General features: G+C 33.7%; 1 protein-coding gene across 4 annotated transcripts in view; it reads right to left on the bottom strand.

Moving 5' to 3' along the window:
• NOVA1 (NOVA alternative splicing regulator 1) overlaps nt 1-20,826 on the bottom strand; it is a 142,636-nt gene extending 121,810 nt beyond the window's left edge. For 2 of the 4 annotated variants that reach the window (XM_059056861.2, XM_067028635.1), the window contains exons 1-2: nt 20,015-20,826; nt 18,132-18,275 (exon numbers count right to left, since the gene is read on the bottom strand). In XM_059056861.2, coding sequence (XP_058912844.1) covers nt 18,132-18,275; nt 20,015-20,150 — 280 coding nt within the window. In that variant the 5' untranslated portion in view covers nt 20,151-20,826. Of the gene's footprint in view, nt 1-18,131; nt 18,276-19,298; nt 19,903-20,014 lie in introns of those variants that run through there. The other 2 variants (XM_067028636.1, XM_067028637.1) reach the window with 2 other exon arrangements.
• Nucleotides 20,827-23,184: the final 2,358 nt, after the last annotated feature.

Genomic DNA, 23,184 nt, shown 5'->3' with positions numbered 1-23,184 from the left:
AGCATAAAATTATCTCAAAATATTTTATAGGAAAATATTTACCACCTGGGTAATTTTGTTCTAGGTATGTAATTTTTTTAAATGTGTAATCCTCAAAAAGATGACGTTTTGATTTAGCAAAATTTTCCAAATTGTTCAGTATATACATATTATCATTCACATGTACATACCACCTAACATAGTTTACATTTTAAGCTAACTGTGTCCTCCAGGATCAACGGATTTCATTTTGATATAATCCAATGAACTGGTATTATTTAGAATTTTATTAATCCTACTGCTTCATATTTATTCTTTAAAAATAAATTCTTGCAGGTATGAAAATATTTACCTTACTATAATGAATATACTGATGTTGATATTCCTTAGGGTAGACTGCTTCCTACAGACTTCCCTAGAAAATAAAATTAAACATGAATCTAGTTTTCCTGGTGCTTTATCTTTTGAAATTATAATTTGGGGGCTCAGTCCGGTCAACGTAATAACTAGGACAGACTACTTTCTGCCACTTTCCAGAAACAGTTTTAACACACTGAATTCACAGCCAACCACATCTTTAGTTAATTCTTTAACTGACTAAGCAAAGCAAAATGCATTTTTGCAACATTTACTTTTGTTTTTAATATCTGCTTTCAGCTTTCATTTAAGACACATATCTTAAACATAATCAGAATCATGACAGATTAGATGTAAAATCTGACTGAATGAGAGAAGGTAAGGATGCCTCCAAGATTTCTGGCCTTAGAAAACCGGAAGGATGAAACTGCAATTAAGATGGAGAAGATTGTGGGAGAAGTAGATTTTGAGATTGGAGAGAAAAATCAGAATATTTAAAATCACATCTAATTCTAACATACTTATTAGACATACAAGTGATATCAAGTGGGCAGTCGCATCATTAGTCTAGAGTCCAGGTGAAAAAGTCCAGAATGGATATAAACATTTGGTAGTCATCAAAGAACAGATGGTTATTTGAAGTCATGACAATGGATAAGATCACCAAGGGAGTAAACATGTATAGAAAAAAGGAGAGTGGTCAAAGACTGAGCTCAGAGAAATGAGAACAAACCAACAAAGGAAACTTGAGGCTGCAATTAGTTAGGTAGAGGTATGCTGGATGCAGAAAGAAATGTTTCAAAGAAAAGGCAGTGATCACTATGTCAAATACTGCTGATTGTATATAGAGATAAGAACTGAGAACCTACCTCTGAATTATCCTCATTAAAGTTACCAATGACCCTGACAAGAACAGTTTCACTGGAAGGATGGGATCAAAATTCTAATTGGAATAGCTTTTAAAGAAAAATGGGAGGAGAGGAACTGGAGACAGCACAAGTATGGACAGATAGTTTGAAGCGTTTTACTGTTAACGGTCTGGTAATTGGAACAGGCAGTGGGATAAAGAGAATATGCTTTTATTCTTTTTTAACACTAGAGAAATACAGTATGTTTGCAGGTTGAAAAAAAATAGAATGGGGGGGGACTGATAACACAAGAAATAGAAGAAAGAATTTCTAAACGATATCTGAGTACCTAAGAGGGAATGGAATCTAGAATAAAAGTAAAGGATTGGCCTTTCCTGGGGCAGGGACAGTTTCTCAGAATAATAAGAGAAAATATAGACCATAAGAGAAAATATAGACCATACCACAGACCATATGTATCATACAGGTACTGATACAGTTGGGTTGCTAGATCTACTGGTGGAAGCTTGTAAAATTTCTTTTAATTACTTTTTTTCTCAGTGAAATAGGACATAAGATTGTCAATTAGGATGACAGAGGATGTTTTGCAATTGATACTTAAATTCATCATATATTATGTGGCCTGCTGCCTTAGTTCCAAAGAAAAGTGAAAATGTTACACATGAGAAGGAAGTTGGGGTTATTTCGGCATTCACAGCCTATCTCAAATTGTTCCATTTCCCAAAACCATATCCTAATATAAAGAGAGATAACCCTTAGTCATCTGTACCCTAGACAAATACACATTCCTCTTTTATAAACTGCCAACTTTCAATATTATTCTCATTCCAACTAGACTTCATCATCTCTACAGGTTCTAAGTATCTAAAATAAGTCCATTGCTCTAAAGATTAGGCCAATAGTATTTAATCATTCTAGAATTAAATTACCTTTTGCAAAGTTTCTCATTTTATTTTTTCCTACAGCATCTAGTATTTTTATATATTCAAAGGTGTAACATTCTAAATACAAAATTGAATTTACTCAATACTATAACAGATATTCACTAATATTTTATATTTTCAACAAAGCAACTCCCAAATCAATATGATCTTAATTACATTTATTGTCCTCAAGGGCACATTCACACAAAACAAAATCACATATACTGTTGTTCTCGCTATTATAGTATTAGATGAATCTTAAATATTTAATATGTAAGTAATATTTAATAGGTAAGGAATTTGAATACAGCATTAAGTTTATACACTAATTATAACAAAATACAGACACATCATAAAAAAGAATTTTACCATAATGGAGATCAAGAATTTTTGTGATGACTCACGGAAAATATGAATACTTGTTAAGGAATGTAAAGCAATAAATCAGACCCCTAAAAGACACTCAGACTATATCACTAAATTCTCTTAGATTTTTCATGGAAGCTGCATGAATTAAAGTGTTTAAGGCCTTCACAGAAGTAATCAAAAAATTTAACTTAAAAAACAAGCCTTATGAATCATCATCTATATTACTAAATATCTAGTTTTATCATTCAGTACACTATGACTCTTTTTGACTAACAGAAAAAGAATTTTCAGAAGTCTTAATATCTTGAAAAATATCATGAAAACAAGTATTAAATATTCTGTATGCCACCTGTTTTATTCCTACTGAAGCCCTGATCAATATTTTTAATGTACAAGAATGAAGGAGAGACTAATGAATTATGTTAATTTTTGAAGAGTCTTAATACAAAGAAGCCCATATGCTTCATATGCAATTTAATCTGCTTAAATATTATAAAATCATGTCCCTAGTTTTTATCTCAACCATATGCGTGAAAAACAAACAAAGCTCTGCATACATTCAGGGGTATCACAGAGCATATTTTTTGGCTATATAAGTAAAAATATCCACATAGCTGAGATAGAAAGGACACCTTAGAACCTCCGTAAGTCCATTAACCAAAAGAGGTGATTTGCTGAAAACTCATTCCTATATATAACAAATATCGTTTGTAATTATCTACTAAAAATATGAACCTATATAAAAAGGCATTTATAAAGTATGAAAGAATACATACGAAATTATTTATATTAATTACCCTAAAGGATGAGGAGAGGTTAACTAACTTTCTCTGTATTGCCTACATTTTAAAATAATCCGTTATTATGAGAAAAAAAATTTTTGAAAAAAATCCTTATACCAATGTTTCCTTTTTGCCACCCCATTAATGTAATTTATTTTACATTACAATCTTTGCTGTAAACTTAGTATTATTAAATGTAACAAACACGGGAAGAAGGAGATGAAAAAAGATAAGAGTCATAAAATGCTTACTATATGTCAGGTATTATGTGACATGCTTTTACAGTTTTTCCTTTTGTGATACATTTCATAATTACCAACATTTTATAACTATGCAAGAAGTACTAATTACACACAGATGAGAAAATTAGAGGTCCAAGAAGATTCAATGATTTGACCAAAATTATACAACGAGTTAAGTGGCAGAGCTCGGATTCAAACTCTGCTCTGTCTGACACCACATGTTCTCTAGGAGTCTTGTATTCCATCTCATATCCCCAAAAAGCATTAAAAAGTACTGAATTGATTTGATATTTTCTTAATAAACTCCACTGTGTAATATCCAAAGCATATGATCTTCATAAAAACTTTGATTATAGTAAGTACTATCACAGTGATTTGACTAGACCTTACTAACCTTAAGTCTACAGTTTAACAAATCTCTAGAGCAGTGGTTATATATGACTTAAAATGTGAAAGACAAATCTTACAATGCGAAATGAATAATCAAATGATTTCATGTAAAAAACTTCGTAGACAAGGCAAAATTTCAAACTCTCCTAATATCTAATAGCAATATGAAGACAGGAAATACATAGACGATATCAAGGTTCTATGTTTACAGAGGTCTGGTCAGAACAGAAAACTTTTTTAGTCTCTATTTTGCTTAATTATTACAGTTTCACTTTCAATGGCAAAAATTGAGATTTGAAGCATTTCCAGACGAACAGGGAAAATTATCAATCCATAAAAAATATCTAATTATTTCTAGTGATGGGTCAAATGTGGCAGTTTGGTGACTCTTACCTAAATTTTGAATACTGTATTTTTTAAACTCAAATTTATAAGCATTCTGATACAAAGAGTTATAGAATAACAGTAAACAAACAAGTTCATCATTAACTTTCTATATCACAAATCATTTTAACTTTCACTATCTTATTTTCCTCAACTGTAAAACAGATATAAGAATTCCTGCCTATACCGACATTTTAAGCATAGAGATGTAAGATCTAATTAAGGCATGATTAGCACATTACTTTTATGTACTGCTTACTTACTTTTATTAAGTTTTAGTTGTACAGTTCTAGACTTTTAAAAACAAGACTATCATTTTTCTCATTAATGGTCAACAGTTTAAATATGTACATAAAGAAAATCAGAGCCGGGCTCTTTAAAAGATACTTAATTTAGCTGTTACTTGAAATGTTTCCTAAACCCAAAATTTCTTCAAAATTTTCCTCAAACAGAATTGTAGTTGTTCTGCATATTTTAAGTAGTCAAAAAATGTACATAGTCCTTACCTACATTATTTATCCCTTTCATTTAGGGAAATTATCCCACTCACAATGCAGTTTCTACTTATTTTTAATGTAATCTGCTGAAGTATTTGAAGGGTTTTCAGAAAAATTTTTAATAAAAGCAATACTTTAAAATATCAAAGAAAAAAATGTGTTCAAAAAACCTGGAATATGATTTCAGAGTGTAGTCATACTGTCATAAAGGGGCAATATTTATTGCAGTTTGCTTTAAATGGTTTTATAAATGGTATATAGACACAGAACCTCAAGACTTTTCCTATTAATATATATACATTTTCTAAAAATAAAAACACCATTTTCAACTCTTAATTATTTTACTAAACCATTTGGTTATACCAAATATATTAGCATTATTATTCCTTAACAAAAATACATGATTACATTTCACATTCATAATCATCTGTCAAACTATATACTGCTTACTTGTAATTCTCATTAATTTTCACAAACTTTAGAGGATAAGTTAGTTACTAAGAGGGATCCCATGTAGATAATTTCAATGGCAAAAACATTTGCCATTGGGCTGAAAACAAGGATTTACAAAGTAAATGGTCTGTCAGCATTCTAAGCCCACCAGCAAAAGACTATAAAAAATAAAAGTAGCAGCCTTCCACCGTAAAATTACTAATCTTAGTAATACAGTACATTAAACATGCCATTTGAGATATATGGCCAATCTAAACTGCCACATATGGCATATTTAGCTTATTATCACAGTTTGTGTTTTCACATCTAGAGTCATTCTAGTTTTTAAATAAGATGTCAAATATATCAGTGTAGCTAAAAATGTGATAAAGCTTTCAAAGGAACATACCTTTCCTTAAACAGAATAGGTACACACTTCAGAAGAAACAATGTCAAACATTATTGTAAAGAAGACATGGCTGGAAATTTTCAGTTGAGAATATACGTGTAAATGTAAAATAGAATATCATCTTAAAGGCAGAATTCGTAAAAGATGTTCAATTTAAATAAATGTCACTTTGAAACAAGTCACAAACCCGAAGTTTCTTCACAGATTTTCTCAGAAGGAATTGTATTGGTTCTGCAATGTATGCAGTCACCTTACCTATATTATTTATCCCTTAAAGAACATGTTACCATGCCATGATATGCCCATCAATTTGAAGGCAATGAGACTTTGCTTATGCTTCCTTTTTATATTGAAGTCAACCTTGAGTTATACAACTGGTATTATTGAATTGTGAATAGCACTTAAATAAAGATTACACAATGAATATTTTTATTTCAAATTCCCATCTGGTGCTTAATGTCACTTCAGCTGTTCAATTTTTTAATGTTTCTCTACACAACTAGCCAATAATTTCACAAATAAATATAAATGCTAGATAGATTTTTAATCTCATTTTCTAAATGTAAAACAGTGCCATATTTTTCACAGTGACTTTTTAAACTCATCTGGATTTGACAGATTATCAATTAAGACTAATTTTTATACAAAATAAATATTTATCAATGATGGAGAATCCTGCTGAATCTCAATAATCAATTGAAATGCCAAACAAAATAATTATACAACAGAGAATCCACTAACAATGAATAATGAAAGTTTCAACTTTCCTTTTCATTGACATAACACACACCAATGTCTCTATCACATACCAAAACTTTAGTGTTTGAACACTGCCAAAAAATTAAAATTCACACATTAAAATTGCATACGTTGTGCAAATCACTAATTTTCATCAAATTAAAAATAAATGTTCATATACCAAGAGAGCTAGAAACTAGGCCTACATATTCATAATTTAAGGAATGAGAAAATTTTTATCAGATCTATGATTCTAAATAGCGATTATTCAAAGGCAAACTAGTAAAAGAAACCATGTGAGTCATTAACTTTAAATGCACCTGCATAGACAACAGGTTATATAAGAGTGAACAAATGTTAAAAATGGATTTCTATCTCCAGAGCTTTCCTGAATACAGCAAAACATTCCTCACTGACATTTTCATTCACTAGGTTCCACACATTCCTCACTGACATTTTCATTCACTAGGTTCCACACTTTTTTTCTTCTACCCTCAGCACGTAGTTGCTTAATAAAAAGATAGCTTTCATATTTAACATTTCTTTTACCTCTAGTAGTTTATTCCTTTCTTTCTAAACAAATTAGTCTTCTCTTTAATTCTACTTATATAACCGAGGCAGAAAGCCAGACTCCCCAATCTACTATTTAACTCTGCTTTTAGATAACTAGGGCAATCCTCCTCAAAAGTACAAGTATCACTATTTTTATTTATACAAATACATATATTTTAATAACAGTACCACTGTCATTCATCTTATAGACATAACAAATGTACTTTTTCTTTAAAGTATTTCTTCCTATTGAATTTCTCCAAATTAAATAGTTTTCTATCAAACTCTTTTCTTTTACATTTTTAATACATTTTCTCTTATCTGTACAAATATTGATAGTATCTCCCTACTCCCACTCTCTCCCCACAGCAATATTTACTTTGTATCCCAGTAATACCAAACTACTTTTGGACCCCTGAATATACCAGGAATTTTTCATAACTCCATGGATACATATATTGTCTCTGCTTCAAATGACCTTCCACTCTTGTCCACCAAGCAAATTAAAATTCAACCCTCAAAACTGTCAGCTCCTCCTTGAAGTCTTTTTTGAAGTATACCCTCTTCTCTCAAGATCTTGCCACTGAGAGAGGCAGTTTCAACTTCAAGACATAATTCTATCATTATACAATTATCAAATTTCATTATATTTATCTTTATTGTTTCTTATTGCTCCCTTGCTTGAGAGTAAGAACTTCAGAAAACTGTATATCTCGTTCTAACCCCAAAGGGAACACATAAATGTCCATCAGAATGTTAAAATCTGGCCATGGTGGCAGAGAAGGGCAGGGGAAGCAGCCAAGTAAACACTTAGAGTTATTTTAACCCATTATTCTCCATCAGCTTTTTTTTTCTCCATCAGCTTTTTAAAAAATAAATCGAATTTATAAAAATGTAAGGGACTAAGCCTGAAACTAAATATATTTATTAAATCTTAGAAGTTTCATTGGTTTATTGCAGCAAAAATCAAACAATGTATTAATAAACGATAAACACTAATATTTCATACATTTCTCTAAATTGTGTTTAAAACGTATTTAAAAGACTTTGAAGAAAACCAAATTCAATAACTTTCCTATTAATTTCAAATAAAGTATTTGAGTTAGTCAAACTCAAAGAATATAAATTCCAATCTACTACATAGTTGGTATACTCTTCTCCTGAGTGAATAAGAAAATTTAATAGTCCAGCTTCTAAAAGTCCTAATGTATTTATACATGTTTACTTCCCCACTATAGGTGGGGAAGGAGATATTAAAATATATTAAAACAAAACATATACTAATCATATTTTTAATAAAGTAACCTCAATTTAGTGGTTAGTGATCTTTGATTTTCAAGGTATCTCAAGAAAAGTCATCAGCAGATTGTTCCTTACTGCACAGGTAGCCATGTGGCAATAAGTAAACTATAATGTGATACAACTATCAAATCTTGTAATATAGGTACTTTTTATTACTTTATTAATAAATAAATATTAGTTAAGCTCATGTTTCTTAAGACAAAGTATTTTTAAATTGATCTTCATCTGGGAGATGGCTTTTAAGTACTCTCCATAATACTAGCTTTCAGTTTTCTGAAAGTTTCAGGACAACATGCTAAATAGAAAACAAAATTCTACTCTTTCACAAGACCTGGCCCATATTTGTCTTAACACTTCCATGGTGTTTCCTTGTTTGTTTGAATTTTGAACTCATTAGTTTACTTATGCAAAATACAGATGTTTCGCACACACATATACCCACACACACACACCCCTAAGTAAACTAGAAATATAATACAAAATTAAAGATGAATTGCCTTCTACATTCATTGTATTGATATCACCCCACTAAAGTAAGCTAGAAATATAATAAAAAACTGAAGATCGCCTTCTACATCCATCACATTCACAGATGAAGCCTCAGATTGGTCATTCATTCAATCACACATTCATTCATTTATATTTCAAATGCCACAGATGTTTAAAGCACTGGGCTATATGCTGAACATACAGCAGGCATGAAGGATGACATAAATTCCTTCATATCAATGAAGCTTAATTCTACTATTCAACTGTACTAAGTAAAGACTATGACAAATCTTTTTGTTTTAATTTAAATCCGTGAAGGAAACATATCTTCAAAATCACGTTAAGTGACTTTTATAATTATGTTAGAAAGTAGCCCTCGAGCCTATAATGCAATGCAAAGAGCATCAGAATTCTAATTAACTGAGAAGTGGACCAATTTGATGAAATGGATAGACAAAAAAGAGAAAATAATTGTTTTAAAATTAATAACTATTATATATCTTCATTTGTACTTAGATTGCCTTACAATTACGCTCATGCTTATTTCTTAATCATAATACTCTATCCTTTTAAAACCAACTGTTATGAATACCTAGCCAAATATGAAATACTTAAGGAAATTTTATAAGTCATAAAAATATGGAAAATACATATGTCCCCCAAAACAGAATTTGACTTAGAAAGTCTACATAATTTTTTTTAGCAATGCCAATACTCTGTTTAACCAAACATGAAGAAATTAAAAAGTTGAGCTAAGGAACAAAGGAAGGAAGAAAAAAAGAAGAAAAAGAAGAAAAAAAATATAACTTTGCAAATGAAGTAACAAAGCTGTAGAAATCAAATAACCCTGAATACTGCCATTTTCAAACAGTACAATTATGAAAATACAGAAATGACCAGGTTATATTCCGGGCAATATAATCTACCATATCTTTGTTTTTTAACATATGATAATGATAAAGAGTACCTGTCTTTGGCCTTTCAGTGTGGCAAATCAACAACAACAAAAATTATTGTAAAATAACTACTGTGCTTGCAACTTAGTTTAAAAAAGCGGGGGCGGGGGGAGGAATATTTATTTTAAAACTAGGAGAGAGAAGTGAAGACTTATTTCCTCAAAGAGGCATATTCAAAAAGAGGAGGAAAAAAAAAAAGAGTAAAGCAAAACAAAAAGAGAATGAAGTATCTACTATAATTGTACCACAAATTCAGAAAACATATTTAAAAGTTGCAGGACAATTATTTGCCTATATCACTCTTGGTATCTTGGTTTTCTCAACTATTTAATGAAGATTCTGGAAGAGATCACACCTAAGCACCATTTCTTTCATCTACTTCCACAATTCCATTATTTTTCCAATCCCTTTAAATGAAAAAAAAAAAAAAAAAAAAGCCTCTTCGATACTCCTAAGTGTCCTCACTAAGTCATTGACAGATATCAGAGATGCAATATAAAAAATATTTTTAAACAAAACTTAAGGACACAATAACAATCAAAGCATAACATTTTAGGGTGAAGTAAAACATACCCATGTTACTTTACAAAGAAAAGATGCTTCATAATAATTCTAAGTCATAATGACCATAGGACACCTGGATTCATAGGAAGCAGCTGATAAATACTTATATTGACAAGAGAAAAACTTCCAGACAGATTTCAGAGTGAAGACTGAAACTAGATTTTTTTTAAAAAAGTACTTTTCTGACTTAAAAAATTAATTAGTCTTAGAAAATTAAAAACACAGGAATTATACAAAGGATAATTAAAACTATGTATGTGAATGAAAGGTCTCCAAGTAGAAGCTCAAATGCTTCCAACAATAACTCCTTCAAAAACAAGTATTTCAAGAATGAATATAACCAAAATTAAAAAGCTGCAGTTATTCAAAAATATTTAGTAACATAAAACAAAAACACATACTGAATTCTCTACTATTGTGTTAATAAAATGCACTAACCCTTTCCTTCTTTTCTGTCCTTCCCTCTATCTACTAAATCTTAAAATAAAGTCACCGCCCAATCTCAGTACTAGAGCAGCAAATTATTAACAATTTAAATGAAGACAACTTTCTTCAAGATAAGAATGATTTCTAAAAATTCAATCAAACTGAGAGTAATATTTATTATATCTATCCTAGAGGAAATGCAGGATTTGAACTCTTATTTAATTAATAAGTTCATTGTGTGAAAATTTATCCTACAATGAAATTATGGGGCCTTCAACATGTAACTGTTCTCAAAAATCTTTCAAAGAGAAAGAAAAGTTATTCTTCAAAGCTTCAAAAAGTATGCTAAGTTTCACAAGGAAAGTAAGAAACAGTACAGTCTAAAACTTAAAAATTACTGAGTTCAGAATAAAATTCATTGGATATGACAAATATACTGAACATCAGTAAGACATAAAACAGGTCTTAAAATAAGAAAAATATTCATTTTAAATATTAATTATTAAATGAGTATAAAAATGGTAAAAAATGTTTTATTTTCCACACCAAATAATCTTACCTGAATCATTTTGCTGTTAAAAAACTCAAGATACTGATTTCTTTTTCATCTGGTCCTGTCAACGATGCTATGACAGGCCCTGCAGGAAGCAGCAAAAGATCAATGATGGAGTGCAGATATTATGTGTTTTCATGATCAAGTTTGTCATGGAAAAGGATATCCATATAGTGGTTTGAAACTTAGCAAATGTTGAAAATATCTCAAAAAGTTTGTCAGTTACGTAGTAATCTTTATTTTCTATTTTCTAGTTTAAAATGTTTATTCTTATTCAATATCTTCTTTATCAAAACTTCTTATGGGTAATTTTAAAGAATATTTTTATATTGATGAGAATTAATAAGAAAACAATGTTCCACAATGTCAAAAATGAAAAATCTTGATTGAAAAATGAAATATGTTTAAAAGTGGAGGAATGATTCTCTCCACTTCTAGAGATGATTATTTTAATCTTATTTTCCACAATTACTATAATTACCAATAAATTACCTATTATTCATAATCTAATTAAGATAAAATTTAGAAGCTTTTTCTTACAAACAGTAACTTCAGAATCAAATAGTTATTGGCCACTCTGGTAAAAATTCCTTCAATAAAAGTATATAGATTACAAAAAATCTGCAAACTCCAAAACTTAATTACTCTTGGGTAATTGACAAGTTATAGTCAATGGATACCAAAAAATTCAACTTAGTAAAACTAATAAAAAAGTCAAAATAATAAAACTGCTTCACAAAGACTCTAAATGATATTTTAAAATTCTGAATTATTTTAAAATAGTATAGCACTTTGCCAGATTTAATTTAAAGACATTTTTTCCGTTCAAAGGCCAATTGATAAACAGGACTGTGATGAGACATCTACATTAATTGGGAATATTATTAGAACACACAAGAAACTTCTATATGTGTCATGGAAGCATACCATCAGTATTTCAAATAGATTAAGAAATTTAAAACAAAACAAATGAATGATTGACTTTTTTAGAGTTTTTATTTAATCAAATTTTAATTTACTTATAATAAACTGTGGTAAAGAACCACTTCAACAGCACTCCTATATTAAGCTGAAGCATCCTAAAAACATTTTAAACATACTATGCCTGTCTTGTGTGTTGGAACACATCAAAACACTCAGCAAAGTTTGCCTGTCAAAGTCCCTAACATGCTAAAAAGATACAACTTAATTTTACACAGGTTCTTTCTCTTAAAAAAATAAATAAATAAATGTTAATCTAAGATAATTAAAAAAAAAACTACAATGTACTTCCACTTATTTCCACTCACTCATGATCTGAAAATATACGTGTGGAATAGCGAACTTTAAATACTTCCCACTTAAGGTTATTTTCTCTTTATTTCTATACCTAAAGCCCCTATCTCCTTTTCATGTAGATTCTATCAGATTCATGGAAATCATTTTCATTTCAAATATTTCCATATAAAAATGGAAAATGTGATGCCATATCTTTAAAGAATAGGATGAAGAAAATAGAAATTTTACCAACCCAAGCATCAGGAAGTATTGAAAAGCACTGCCTCATTTCTTGCATATTACATTTTATACCGTGACACTTCAGTCTCTGAGGGTCAGGTTAATTAAGCTCCATAGCAGCTGCAATGCAATGTGAGACACATACTGCTACGGTTCCCACCAGTCCAGTCCAATTACCTGTAGTATTCCAGCACTGGACAAGTGACAACCAACCTCTTCTCTCTAGTCACTTGCTTCCACTGGTCTACCGATAAATGTTAGAACAAACTAACCTCTTTTTGGAAAAGACTGCAAAGCTGAATGCACCTGCTGCAGGCTGCAATGATGAGTCCCAGAGAGATGTTTGTCAGTCAGATCTCTGCAGATGTTGTTTAACTTTATGCTAGAGTTTCATCCAAAGATGGAAATGAGATGGCAATCAAGTACAAATCTCCCACCCTCATCCCCCCAATTTTATTCTGAATAGCTGCACTTGCTCATAAAAGTTATCCTTTAAAACACAGCTCCACTAAACTGGAAACAACTGAGACTAAACTCTAAGTAAAAAAAAAAAAAAAAAAAAATTACTAGGTGCTGAATTTTAGTTAACAAGTGGCATAACTGTGTTCAGCAAATGTTATTTGTAATATTTAAGAGCAAAAATTAATTTTCTTAAGCCTGAGCAAAACAAAACAAAAGAACCAAACTATACAAAGACATGTTTCTAACTGGTGGTTTCTTGCTCGGTTTTTAGTGATACCACATACTCCTTAGAGTTCCCAAGACACAGATCATTTTTCCTCTTTGTATATTATACGAAACACCTTCAATACATAAATATTGAACTATTTCACCAACTGTGCTCACTATTTTTAAACTATTCCTGAAATCCTTTGGGGGTGATATTTGCAAGACAATGTTGTTAGACGTACTATATTACCTTACAATGTCACAAATTTTAAATGAGCTATTTTTCCAAAATCTAGAAGTCTTCAAATAGCAAATTTCAAAGTGACATTGTGCTATATAATTCATGAAAACACTGACACTGTAAAGCTATAACTTACTAAATCGATAATAGAAGATATAACATCCGGATGAAATTTAAAAAAGAATCAAATAAAATGAATAGCTAAGATTTTTAATGCTAATTCAATCTTTCTAAAAAATTTCATACCACAAAACATTTGTTTTCATGGGTTAAGTATAAAAATTATAACTTTCGGAAAGTACAATTTTAATATAGATTGTGCTATGCCAGTAACATTCCTTCATGTGTTGAGATTTCCTATTGCTTAAAATGAGAAATAAAGTATCAAAAATGCAGCAAGTTTTCAGACAGATATTAATGTATAAGTGAAAGCTTATGGCTCCTCCCACAACTGAGGATAGACAGACAAAACAAAATAACCCACAACCATAGGCAGTATGACAAACATAAACATTACAACTTTAATATTTAAAGAAAAACACATTATGTGTCAGCAACTCTGACAATACTAAAACCAAAGGTATAGCACAACGTAATGACAGCTACCCCATTAAATTCAACAATATTGGAATTATACTTTATTTTCTATTTTCTACTGTTACAATTATATTTACCTGCTAATTTTGCCTTAAAATATATGCCAGTAAATTCCTAAGATGCAAAGCACCTTAGATCAAAGAGTATAGACTGCAACTTTCAGAAGCTATAACAAAAGTATTCACATTATACTACCAATACAATAATACTCTTCCTTCAACAATGTAAACAAAAGTGATCCATTTCAAACTTCATAAACTCCTCTTATTTCCAAAAGAATTATCATTCTTATACAATCTCAACACTAATGGTTAAATTGGCCACTGAATTTTCCCCATGTCAAAATTAAGGCAGTGTGGGGTATTTCCTTCACTAAAAGAAAATTTCAGTTACATTCTGCTTTTTCATGATTTTTAAAGATTTCACATATAAATAGTTTGTGATTTTTTTAAAAAGCATCACCCAAGTTGGACAGTGATAAGTTAAGATACAATAAATCTAGGAATAATGCGCTCAAATTTTAATTTAAGGACCAAAAAAGGAAATAATTTATATTAAATGTGATCCAATTTTATAGCCACAAGTATGAAAACAGTTTAAAACACACACAAATATACGCTAAGATTATAGAGAATTCCTGTTTGATATAATGAATATCTCCAGTGTCATATAATGGAATAAAATAGGTACACTATGAAGTGTTCTAAAATCTAAGGCATACATGAAAATATTTTTTATATATCCTTTACTATTCCCAATGAATAATGTATTCAATAAATTTTCCCAATTATCTACCTGAACCATTCATTAAATTATTTTAACAGATAAAATCAATCTATTAATAAAACCAAACACATCTTCAGATGCCAAATAAAGGAATAAAAGAATACTATCCTATTGCCATCCTGAAAATGCATACAGTAATGTATTTCCCAAAATGAGAAAGCTGTTTTTTAATTAAAAGGCATTAACTTTGGGTAACCTAATTATAAAAAGGATATATAAATAAATCAAGTTAGGTTGCTTTAATCAAGTAAGAATAAAAGATATATTCATAAACCACAGGTAATAAGTTAGTATTTTGTAAGATTTAGATTTTTAGTAATAGATAAATGAATTACACAGCACAGCAAAAAAATGAATCTACTTATCGATCTTTTTTCCGATTACAGTAATTGATAAATGCACTTTACAATCCTCATCATACAATTTCCCCAAATTATTTTATTTTATATGACATGCTAAAATACACAATGTAATATATACAGTTCTATAAATTCTAAATTCATACCAATTAATGTGCAAAAACTGTTTTTTCATCTCAACCATAAATATTAAAAATTACTCAGAAAAGCAAGGTTGCTTAAGAGACTACTTAAGCAATGTCTGTACTCTGTAATATATACCCTGAAGAAAGTTTTTCTCAAATACACCAGTCTTTTAAGTGAACCTTCTGAACACAATTGCATTGTTTTAAAACTTAGGTATTTGAGAAAATCCATTAAGTTATACAACTGAAGTGCACTTATCCCCAAATATTCTGTCTTACAAATAAGAAACAGAAAAATGCTTCATGAAATAAACATCGGGCATATTCATTGTAATGGAATATGAGTCATAAGTACATATATGAAACACACAAAAAAGGGCTTTAATTACTGCATAATCCTACAAGAAAGTCCTTATATAACTAGGCAGTATAAATCACAGCTTTATAATTTAGTTCATTTGAGATGAGCAAGGTAAGTATCCCTTAAATATATTTGAGTAAGAGAAGTTGAAAGTAGCTCAGAGGCTGCTATGTTGAAGAATACCAGGACCTCAGATAATTCCACAGGCTTATGGTCAAGTATGAACAGAAAGACTATTAAAGTCTGTAAGAAGACAGATGTATCTGTCTGAACAGGTAATAACCTAGCTAAAATCGTATTTACATACAAAGTGTTCAGAATTATTAAAGCTTCTTATAAATTACAGGGCTTTATTTTATCCTTACAATTGATTCCATAGTTTGTGACTGGTTTCCACCTGTTACAGGCAGAGTATAAGCCTTCTTTTATCCAGACATTTCAACTCACATTTGATCAGGTTACGTCACTACACACACAAAATTTTATTCAACGCATTCCAGTTTTCCATTTTTTCCAATGGATATTCTTGCTCTATATGAATAACATGCCTCAGAACTATAAATAAAATAAGCAATTTCAATGTAATAAGAAAAAAATACACAACTGTGGACTAAAAACAAAAGATCTAATTCTAGTTGCACCCTTTCCAACCCACTGAAAATACACTATATTCAAATGAAAAGGCATTTAATTTACTATTTGGAATATCCTTGATAAACACCAATTTTCTGTAACATCCCTGCACATCTGATACCCTCATGTATAATGCAAGAAAAGCTACTTCATTTTCATCTATTGACAGTGAATTTAATTTACCATTGCAGCTCTTTTCCTAGAACTATAACATTATTAATTCTGCAATCAAGCTCTTTTGAATGCTTTTATTTGCACTAAGGATTTTCACAATTCCACATTGATTTTTTTCATCATAACATACTTTTAAATATAAGAATGTGAATATGTCAGCAAACTTTCTTAATGCATAAGGAAAGTTTCAGAGACAAGGAAAGCCATCTACAAAACTACACTCACAGAAAACAAACTTTCGTAGGACATATCTAATAGATCACACCTTAGTTTAATAAATGTAATGTTTACCAAACATACTACATTTAATTTACATAACTAAATGACAGTTCCAACCATTCTAAAACCTTCTTATGCAGTACAGTGGTCCACTTTCTACCACCAAGCGATTGGCTATGAAAAAGAAATCCTCCAAATGTTTTGCTTACATTCATACCAGATGTCTTTGCTGTCCTAAAGAACTCTTACTGAATTATACCACTGAAAGCAAATCAGCTTTTCTTTCCTACCAAGAAAAAAAAATAAGTAGTGTCGGTCCCCTCAGCACTGAATAAATATTTTTTATGGCCATAAATATGAAATAACCAAAAAAAACGGCAGAAGCTACATGTAGGTAAAAGCAAATAAATTAATGTTTTATCTAGGAGATACACTATTCAATTATGGAGATTTTCCAATTAAACTTAAAATCCATATATTAAGTAGCAAAATGATTTTTTAAAGATAAAGATAAATGCACAGAACTATAAACAGTTTAAATTTTAAAAACACACTGAAAAGTACAAAAAAAATTATACCACCTAGGAAACTTGCCATATTCCACTGGGTTACAGTACCTACAGTACCACACAAACTGTTAACATATTTTGATCAAATACAGCTCTTAAGTAACACAAATTTTGAAGCATTATTTTACTTCTAACATAATAATATATTTCCTTGTCACAGTTATATTAAAAACACAGTGTTTTAAAAATCTGAAGAGGCAGCACTTGTCCTCTTCACTCCAGGGCCAACAAACAAAGCAATGAAGCAGAAAGAGGTACATAATGGATTTAGAAAGTAAATGGTCCATTCTTTAAGAAGCCTTTCTACCCCCTCTTCTGAATTCACTCTAGACTAATGGTCATTACAATTATTTCTGAAAACTTCAGAAGAACCCTATTTCCTGATGCCAGCTGTCTAGGTTTCTATCTTTAAATTTTAGAGTTTTTTTCCCTAATTAGAAAGAAGTATTTAGAAATACCCAGAAGATTCATCTCAAAATTGGTCTACATCATAGACAGAATATCAATTATAGAAACAAAACATAACCAAGAGTTAAAATACTCTTAAAATTTTTCCACAAATACTCTAATACATCAAATAAATAAATAGTCTACACTATTAAGAATTCTTTCAATACAGCACACAACACAGGTAGATCTTTTATTTCCTTGGAGATTTATCAAACATTCTCTTCACCATTGCACCTACCTGGGTAAAAATCTTTGGACTTAGACAGCTTGATGGTGGCTCCAGTTTCTTTTTGCAACTGAACAATTGTCTGTCCTCCCTTCCCAATTATAGATCCAGCAGCATAACTAGGTATGAGAACCTTTAGAAAATACTGGCCGTCTTCTGAAAAATGCAAGGAAATATACTTTGTTAACACAATAATTTTAAACTTTGTATCCTCCCTCCACCCTCAAGAGAGAAAAAGAGCAATTAAAACATTGGGCATGTAGTTGCAGGAAATATAGGGTTAAATTGGTTTTTTTTTAAAGAACGAAAATAAGCCAATTACACTGAAAAATAAATATGTACGAAATATTTCCCATTCTGTAGGATTTATACTTTCAAACTTGGAATTAAAATCTAAACATGTTCTATTATTTTGCAGCACTGTAGAAACTGATGACTTGAATTCCAGTTGTTATTCCAAACATGGAAGTCTTCCAATTCTATCTGTAGTTACTACGGTAAAACAAAATGAACTGACCCTTTAACAAAACTTCAGAGATTTATACCATGACAAACCTTAACATATTGCAAAATAAATAAATAAAAGGACAGTAAATAGTGATGAGCTATATTTGTTTAACATGAGCAAACACATAAGGACTACAATTAGCCATTGCCTATATCCTACCTAAAGTATGCAAAACAACCATTCTCCTACCAAATAATCCACCCAAACTGAAGGGTGTATTCCAAGCCTTCAATAACTGCCAGGAAATAACTCAAAGTGATGTGGACTGGCAAATCTAACTAATCCTGGAGTATTTCTTTAGCACTCCTTAGTCTACTATGATCTCGTTTAAGCTCATTAATTAAAGAACCTTAAGAAGAATTTTGCCAATGCTAAAAAGCTTAGGAGTCATTTACATCAAATACACTTAAAAGTGACTAGATAATGTTCCTCCTCCAAAAGAATCACAATTATTAAAACGAATGGGGTAGATGAACCAAGAAAGATGGAAATGTTTTAGAAAATAAAGCCAACTCCATGAACTTTAATTTCCGTCAAACTGATCATGTCTTAAACAGGAAACACCCCGGTAAATCCAGCTTCCTTATGTGAATGAACGTTCCAAATTTTTCGGGTGTGCCATTCGCAAGACCCCCATCCGTCTCTAATGTACGTGCTGTAGATAAATTCACCTCTGCCTCGATGCATTGGGTGCATTGTTAAGATGACTCCAGTGCAAATGAAGAAGCGATACCGGTCCCGTTAAAACTCATCTTCCCAAGAAGCGCAGGATGTTAACTAACAAGTCAGAGTACCAGACACCCCCACCCTCGTATGCACACTCCTGAAGACAAATCAGTGAAATATTTGCACCGACAATGTAAGTGCGGTAAGAGTATGCACTCTTCCAGATTTTGCATACTACTTGTGGCCGAAACCAAGGGGATGAAGAGAGCAAAACTCTCCGGTGCCCCAATCATTTGCTCTCCGCTACCCAAGTGCCATTTATTTATTTATTTATTTAATCAGACTGTTAAATGCAGCGCGCATCTTCGGGCGGCCATCACCTCACTCGGGGTCATCCTCCTCCTCCTTAACGGACCCCCTTGCCCAGGTCTAGGATATTTAAATGGTCAGCCTTTCGACCGATTAAATGGAAAGATAGGTCTATTCCGAAAAACCGGTCGCCATTTTGATGAATGATAAACATAGAAATGGAAATGTGTCGGGGCCGGCGAGATGCGGGGCAGGTGCAGGGGAGGGGGCGCGAGACAGGGCGCGGGAGCCGCCGGGTTCGGGCTGGAGGTGTCCGGGCCGCGGGAGGGAGGGAGGGAGGGCGGCGGGAGGGAGGGAGGCAGGGGCGGGCGGCGGGGGATGGGGCCAGCGGGGAGGTGGAAGCGATACCCACCGCCCGTATTGGTCCTCTTGGTGCTGCCGGCTTCAGGGGGGGCTTCCAGCGGCCTTTTCCGCGAGTCCGGCGGGTCCAGGTCTATGGGAACCCCAGTGTGGGTCCCGTTCTGCTGGATGGGAGCTGCCGCCATCATGTTTGCAGTTCCTGCCGCTTCTACGGGGAGAAGGTTCTCCCTTTTGTTTTGGCTTTTTCTTTTCTTTCTTTCTTTTTTTTTTGCTTTTTTTTTTTTTTTTTGCTTTTGGGGTTTCTTAAGGTTGTTTTGTTTTTGTTTTCTTTAATCGGATCAATAGAAATCTCTTTAGGAAAAAAAAAGCAATGTTGCTGGTTTGTTCTCACTGGGGAGGGGGCAGGGCTGAGGAGCAGCTGCAGTGCAGTGTCAGAAAGGAGACAGGGGAATGGAGGGGGTGTGAGAGACGGAGGGTGAAAGAAGGAGAAGAAAGGAGAGAGGGGGAGAGAGTGGAGAAGGGAGAGGGGCGAGTGAATGAGCGGGAGGAGGGGACCGGGGAGGACGCGCAGAGGGAGTGGGAGAGCGCGAGGGCTGGCGGGGCGCAGGGAGAAGCCGAGGAGGAGGGGAGAGTGAGGGAAAGAGTGAATGAGCAGGAGGAGGGGAAAGAGGTGGACGCGGAGAGAAGAGCGAGCGGCGGAGGAGGGCAGGAGCCGGGAAGGAGCGCAGCGGTCCCCGCGCCGCGCTAGCGCTGCGCTCGCTCCCGCTGCTGGTGCTGCCGCCGCCGCCGGAGCGGTTCTGCCGTTGCCTGGGCTGCTCGGCGCTGCTGCTGCTGCTGCCGCCCGGTCTCGCTCATTATTTCTCCCGCTTGTGGAGGGGGGGGGAGGCTGGCGGGGAGGGGGGGGGATGGCTGCGAGGGGAGGGTAGTGAAGGGTTGAGTTCGCAGACTCCCACACACTTCGAGCTCGGGTCCCTGCCTCTCAGCAGCGCCGCCGCCGCCTCCCGACGCCGAAGTCTCAGCCTGCGGGGGCGGGGGCGGGGGGGGCCAATGCGGGGGACGAGAGTGTGCGTGTCTGCGCGGGAGTGAGCGCGCGCGGGCTGAGAGCGTGCGCGGGGGCGCGCGCCGGCGGCGGCGGGGGCGGGGACGGGGGCCGGGGCGCTACTGTGGGAAGGGAGGGGGTGAAAGGTCACGGGTCCCCGGCAACACGGCTCAGGCAAACGTAAGCGGCTAGTCGCAGAAACCGAGGGGTCCAAGAAACCCGCTAGGCTGGAAGGCGGGAAGTAGATATTACTGACAGCAGTGCCAGCCAATAATATGGAAAAGTGAGAAAGGCTCTTCAGGCCCCTTCCCAATCGGGAAACTTGGGTATGAGAGGGAGTGAAGGGGCGGGGTGGGATATCGCTCCAGCCGGGACTGGAGCGGCGACAATTTGGGGAAGTCTGAGAAGGGCATTCGAGTGACCGTTGAAAAAGGGTGGGACAGCGTCAAAGGCTGAGGAAAAAAACCTTAACTGTATGCTTCCAGGACTTCTAGCTGGGTACATCAGTTTTTATTTTTAATAGTTAGGTAAAAGACATTAGTTAGCATCTCACCCAAGGGCGGTTCTACGGGAGATTTCATCAAAAGAGTATTAACTCGCACTGTGTGACTTCGTTAGGGAACTTAAAGTGTCACTCGCTGCCTTAAATCCTTTCGGAAACAAGCCAGCATATAAATAAATAAAGTTAGGTATGGATATCCCCTTCACGAGGCGCCGAGAAGCGGACTAAAGACAGGCAACAGCTGAGTGTGTATCCAAAACTAAATACTGAACGAACTATGAATGTACGAGTAAAATTCAGTGCAATGTGCACAGCTTATGATTATACAGATCTTGGATATATAACGAACCTGAAGCACAACCTAGAACACTACAGGAAAAAAATATGTATTTGGAGTAGACGCTGAAAGTCTGAAAAGACTCCGTTCACAGATGAGTAAACTGACTCAGTAAAGTATTTTGCTCAAGGTCATCCATCAAGTTAGTAGTTTAATTAAATCAGTGTGCTAGGAGGGAGTGATAGTGGAAAAGCATGGGCTTTGGAATCCAAAATCTTGGTTTCAAGTCCTTGCGGGCATATTCTAAAAGTATGTCTCGGGCAATCCCTTAACATGTTGCTGTATGTATTAAGTGCTTATCGTGTGCCAGGCAATCCGCTTCACATGTGGTGCTTTTTACATGCTGTATATCATGTAGTTATTAGTGTCCCCACTTTATGAGGCAGTTTGGGTTTAGAGATATTAATAATTTTCCCGAAGTCACACTGGTGTAAACACTGTCGTAATAATTCAAACTGAGGTCGTCCTGATTACAAAGTCTGTCCTCTTGAATACTGCAGTACACTGGAGCCTCAGGTTCCCTCCCACTTAAAAAAGGGACCTCAACTCTACCTCCCGAAATTCTTGAGTCAAATGAGATAATGTCATGGCGATGTATTGTAAGATGTAAAAACGTATGAACACATTCACTAGATTTCTAGAACAAAGATGCTCCTTCCCTATACATTCTACAACAGCACTTCAACATGAAAATGCCTTTAGTATTAAGCTAGCATAGAAAGAACTTCACTGGAATTCTGTAGTATTCTAACCAAGAATACTTGTATAGCTGAGGCAGTAACCTCAGAATAATAGGATAAAATTTAATTCCTGGTAGAGAAGGGAATGGGAAAGAATACTAACTCTACTCTTAGTGTACTTTATTGGAAGGAGCATCTAGGAGGCATTGGGATTTCTGGTGCTTTTAAGTAATGAAAGATAGATGACACTCTGCTGAATGAGGAAGAGAATAACGTTTATTTGGGAATAAAAATTCATCTGGAATATGAAAAACACATTTGCCTCAAGTCAGGGAAGAAGATAAGCTGAGAGCTGAAAGAAAGGGAAAGCAGGTAAGTTAGTACATATTGGTAAAGGTCTGTGAACTGAAGTTCATAATTTTGATCTGATGTATGATGTAATAGGAAACCACAATGTAGCCTTCATGACCAAATATAAAGAGGATTTTTACACGGAATTGGATTTTCTTTTTTAAAAAGGGGAAGCTGTGATGAGAAAAAAATGAGGTTTGGAATAAGTCTGTGGTGGTCAAGATAGAGAAAAGGCTGATGCCAGACCTTGTACAAAGTAGTCTGTGAAAAATATGTAAGGACATATTTTTCATAAATGAAAAATTAGAAGAGG

This window comes from Kogia breviceps, chromosome 3 (genome assembly GCF_026419965.1).
Source record: "Kogia breviceps isolate mKogBre1 chromosome 3, mKogBre1 haplotype 1, whole genome shotgun sequence".
In the NCBI taxonomy this organism is placed as follows: domain Eukaryota; kingdom Metazoa; phylum Chordata; class Mammalia; order Artiodactyla; family Physeteridae; genus Kogia; species Kogia breviceps.
This window is presented reverse-complemented; position numbering and strand designations above follow the sequence as displayed.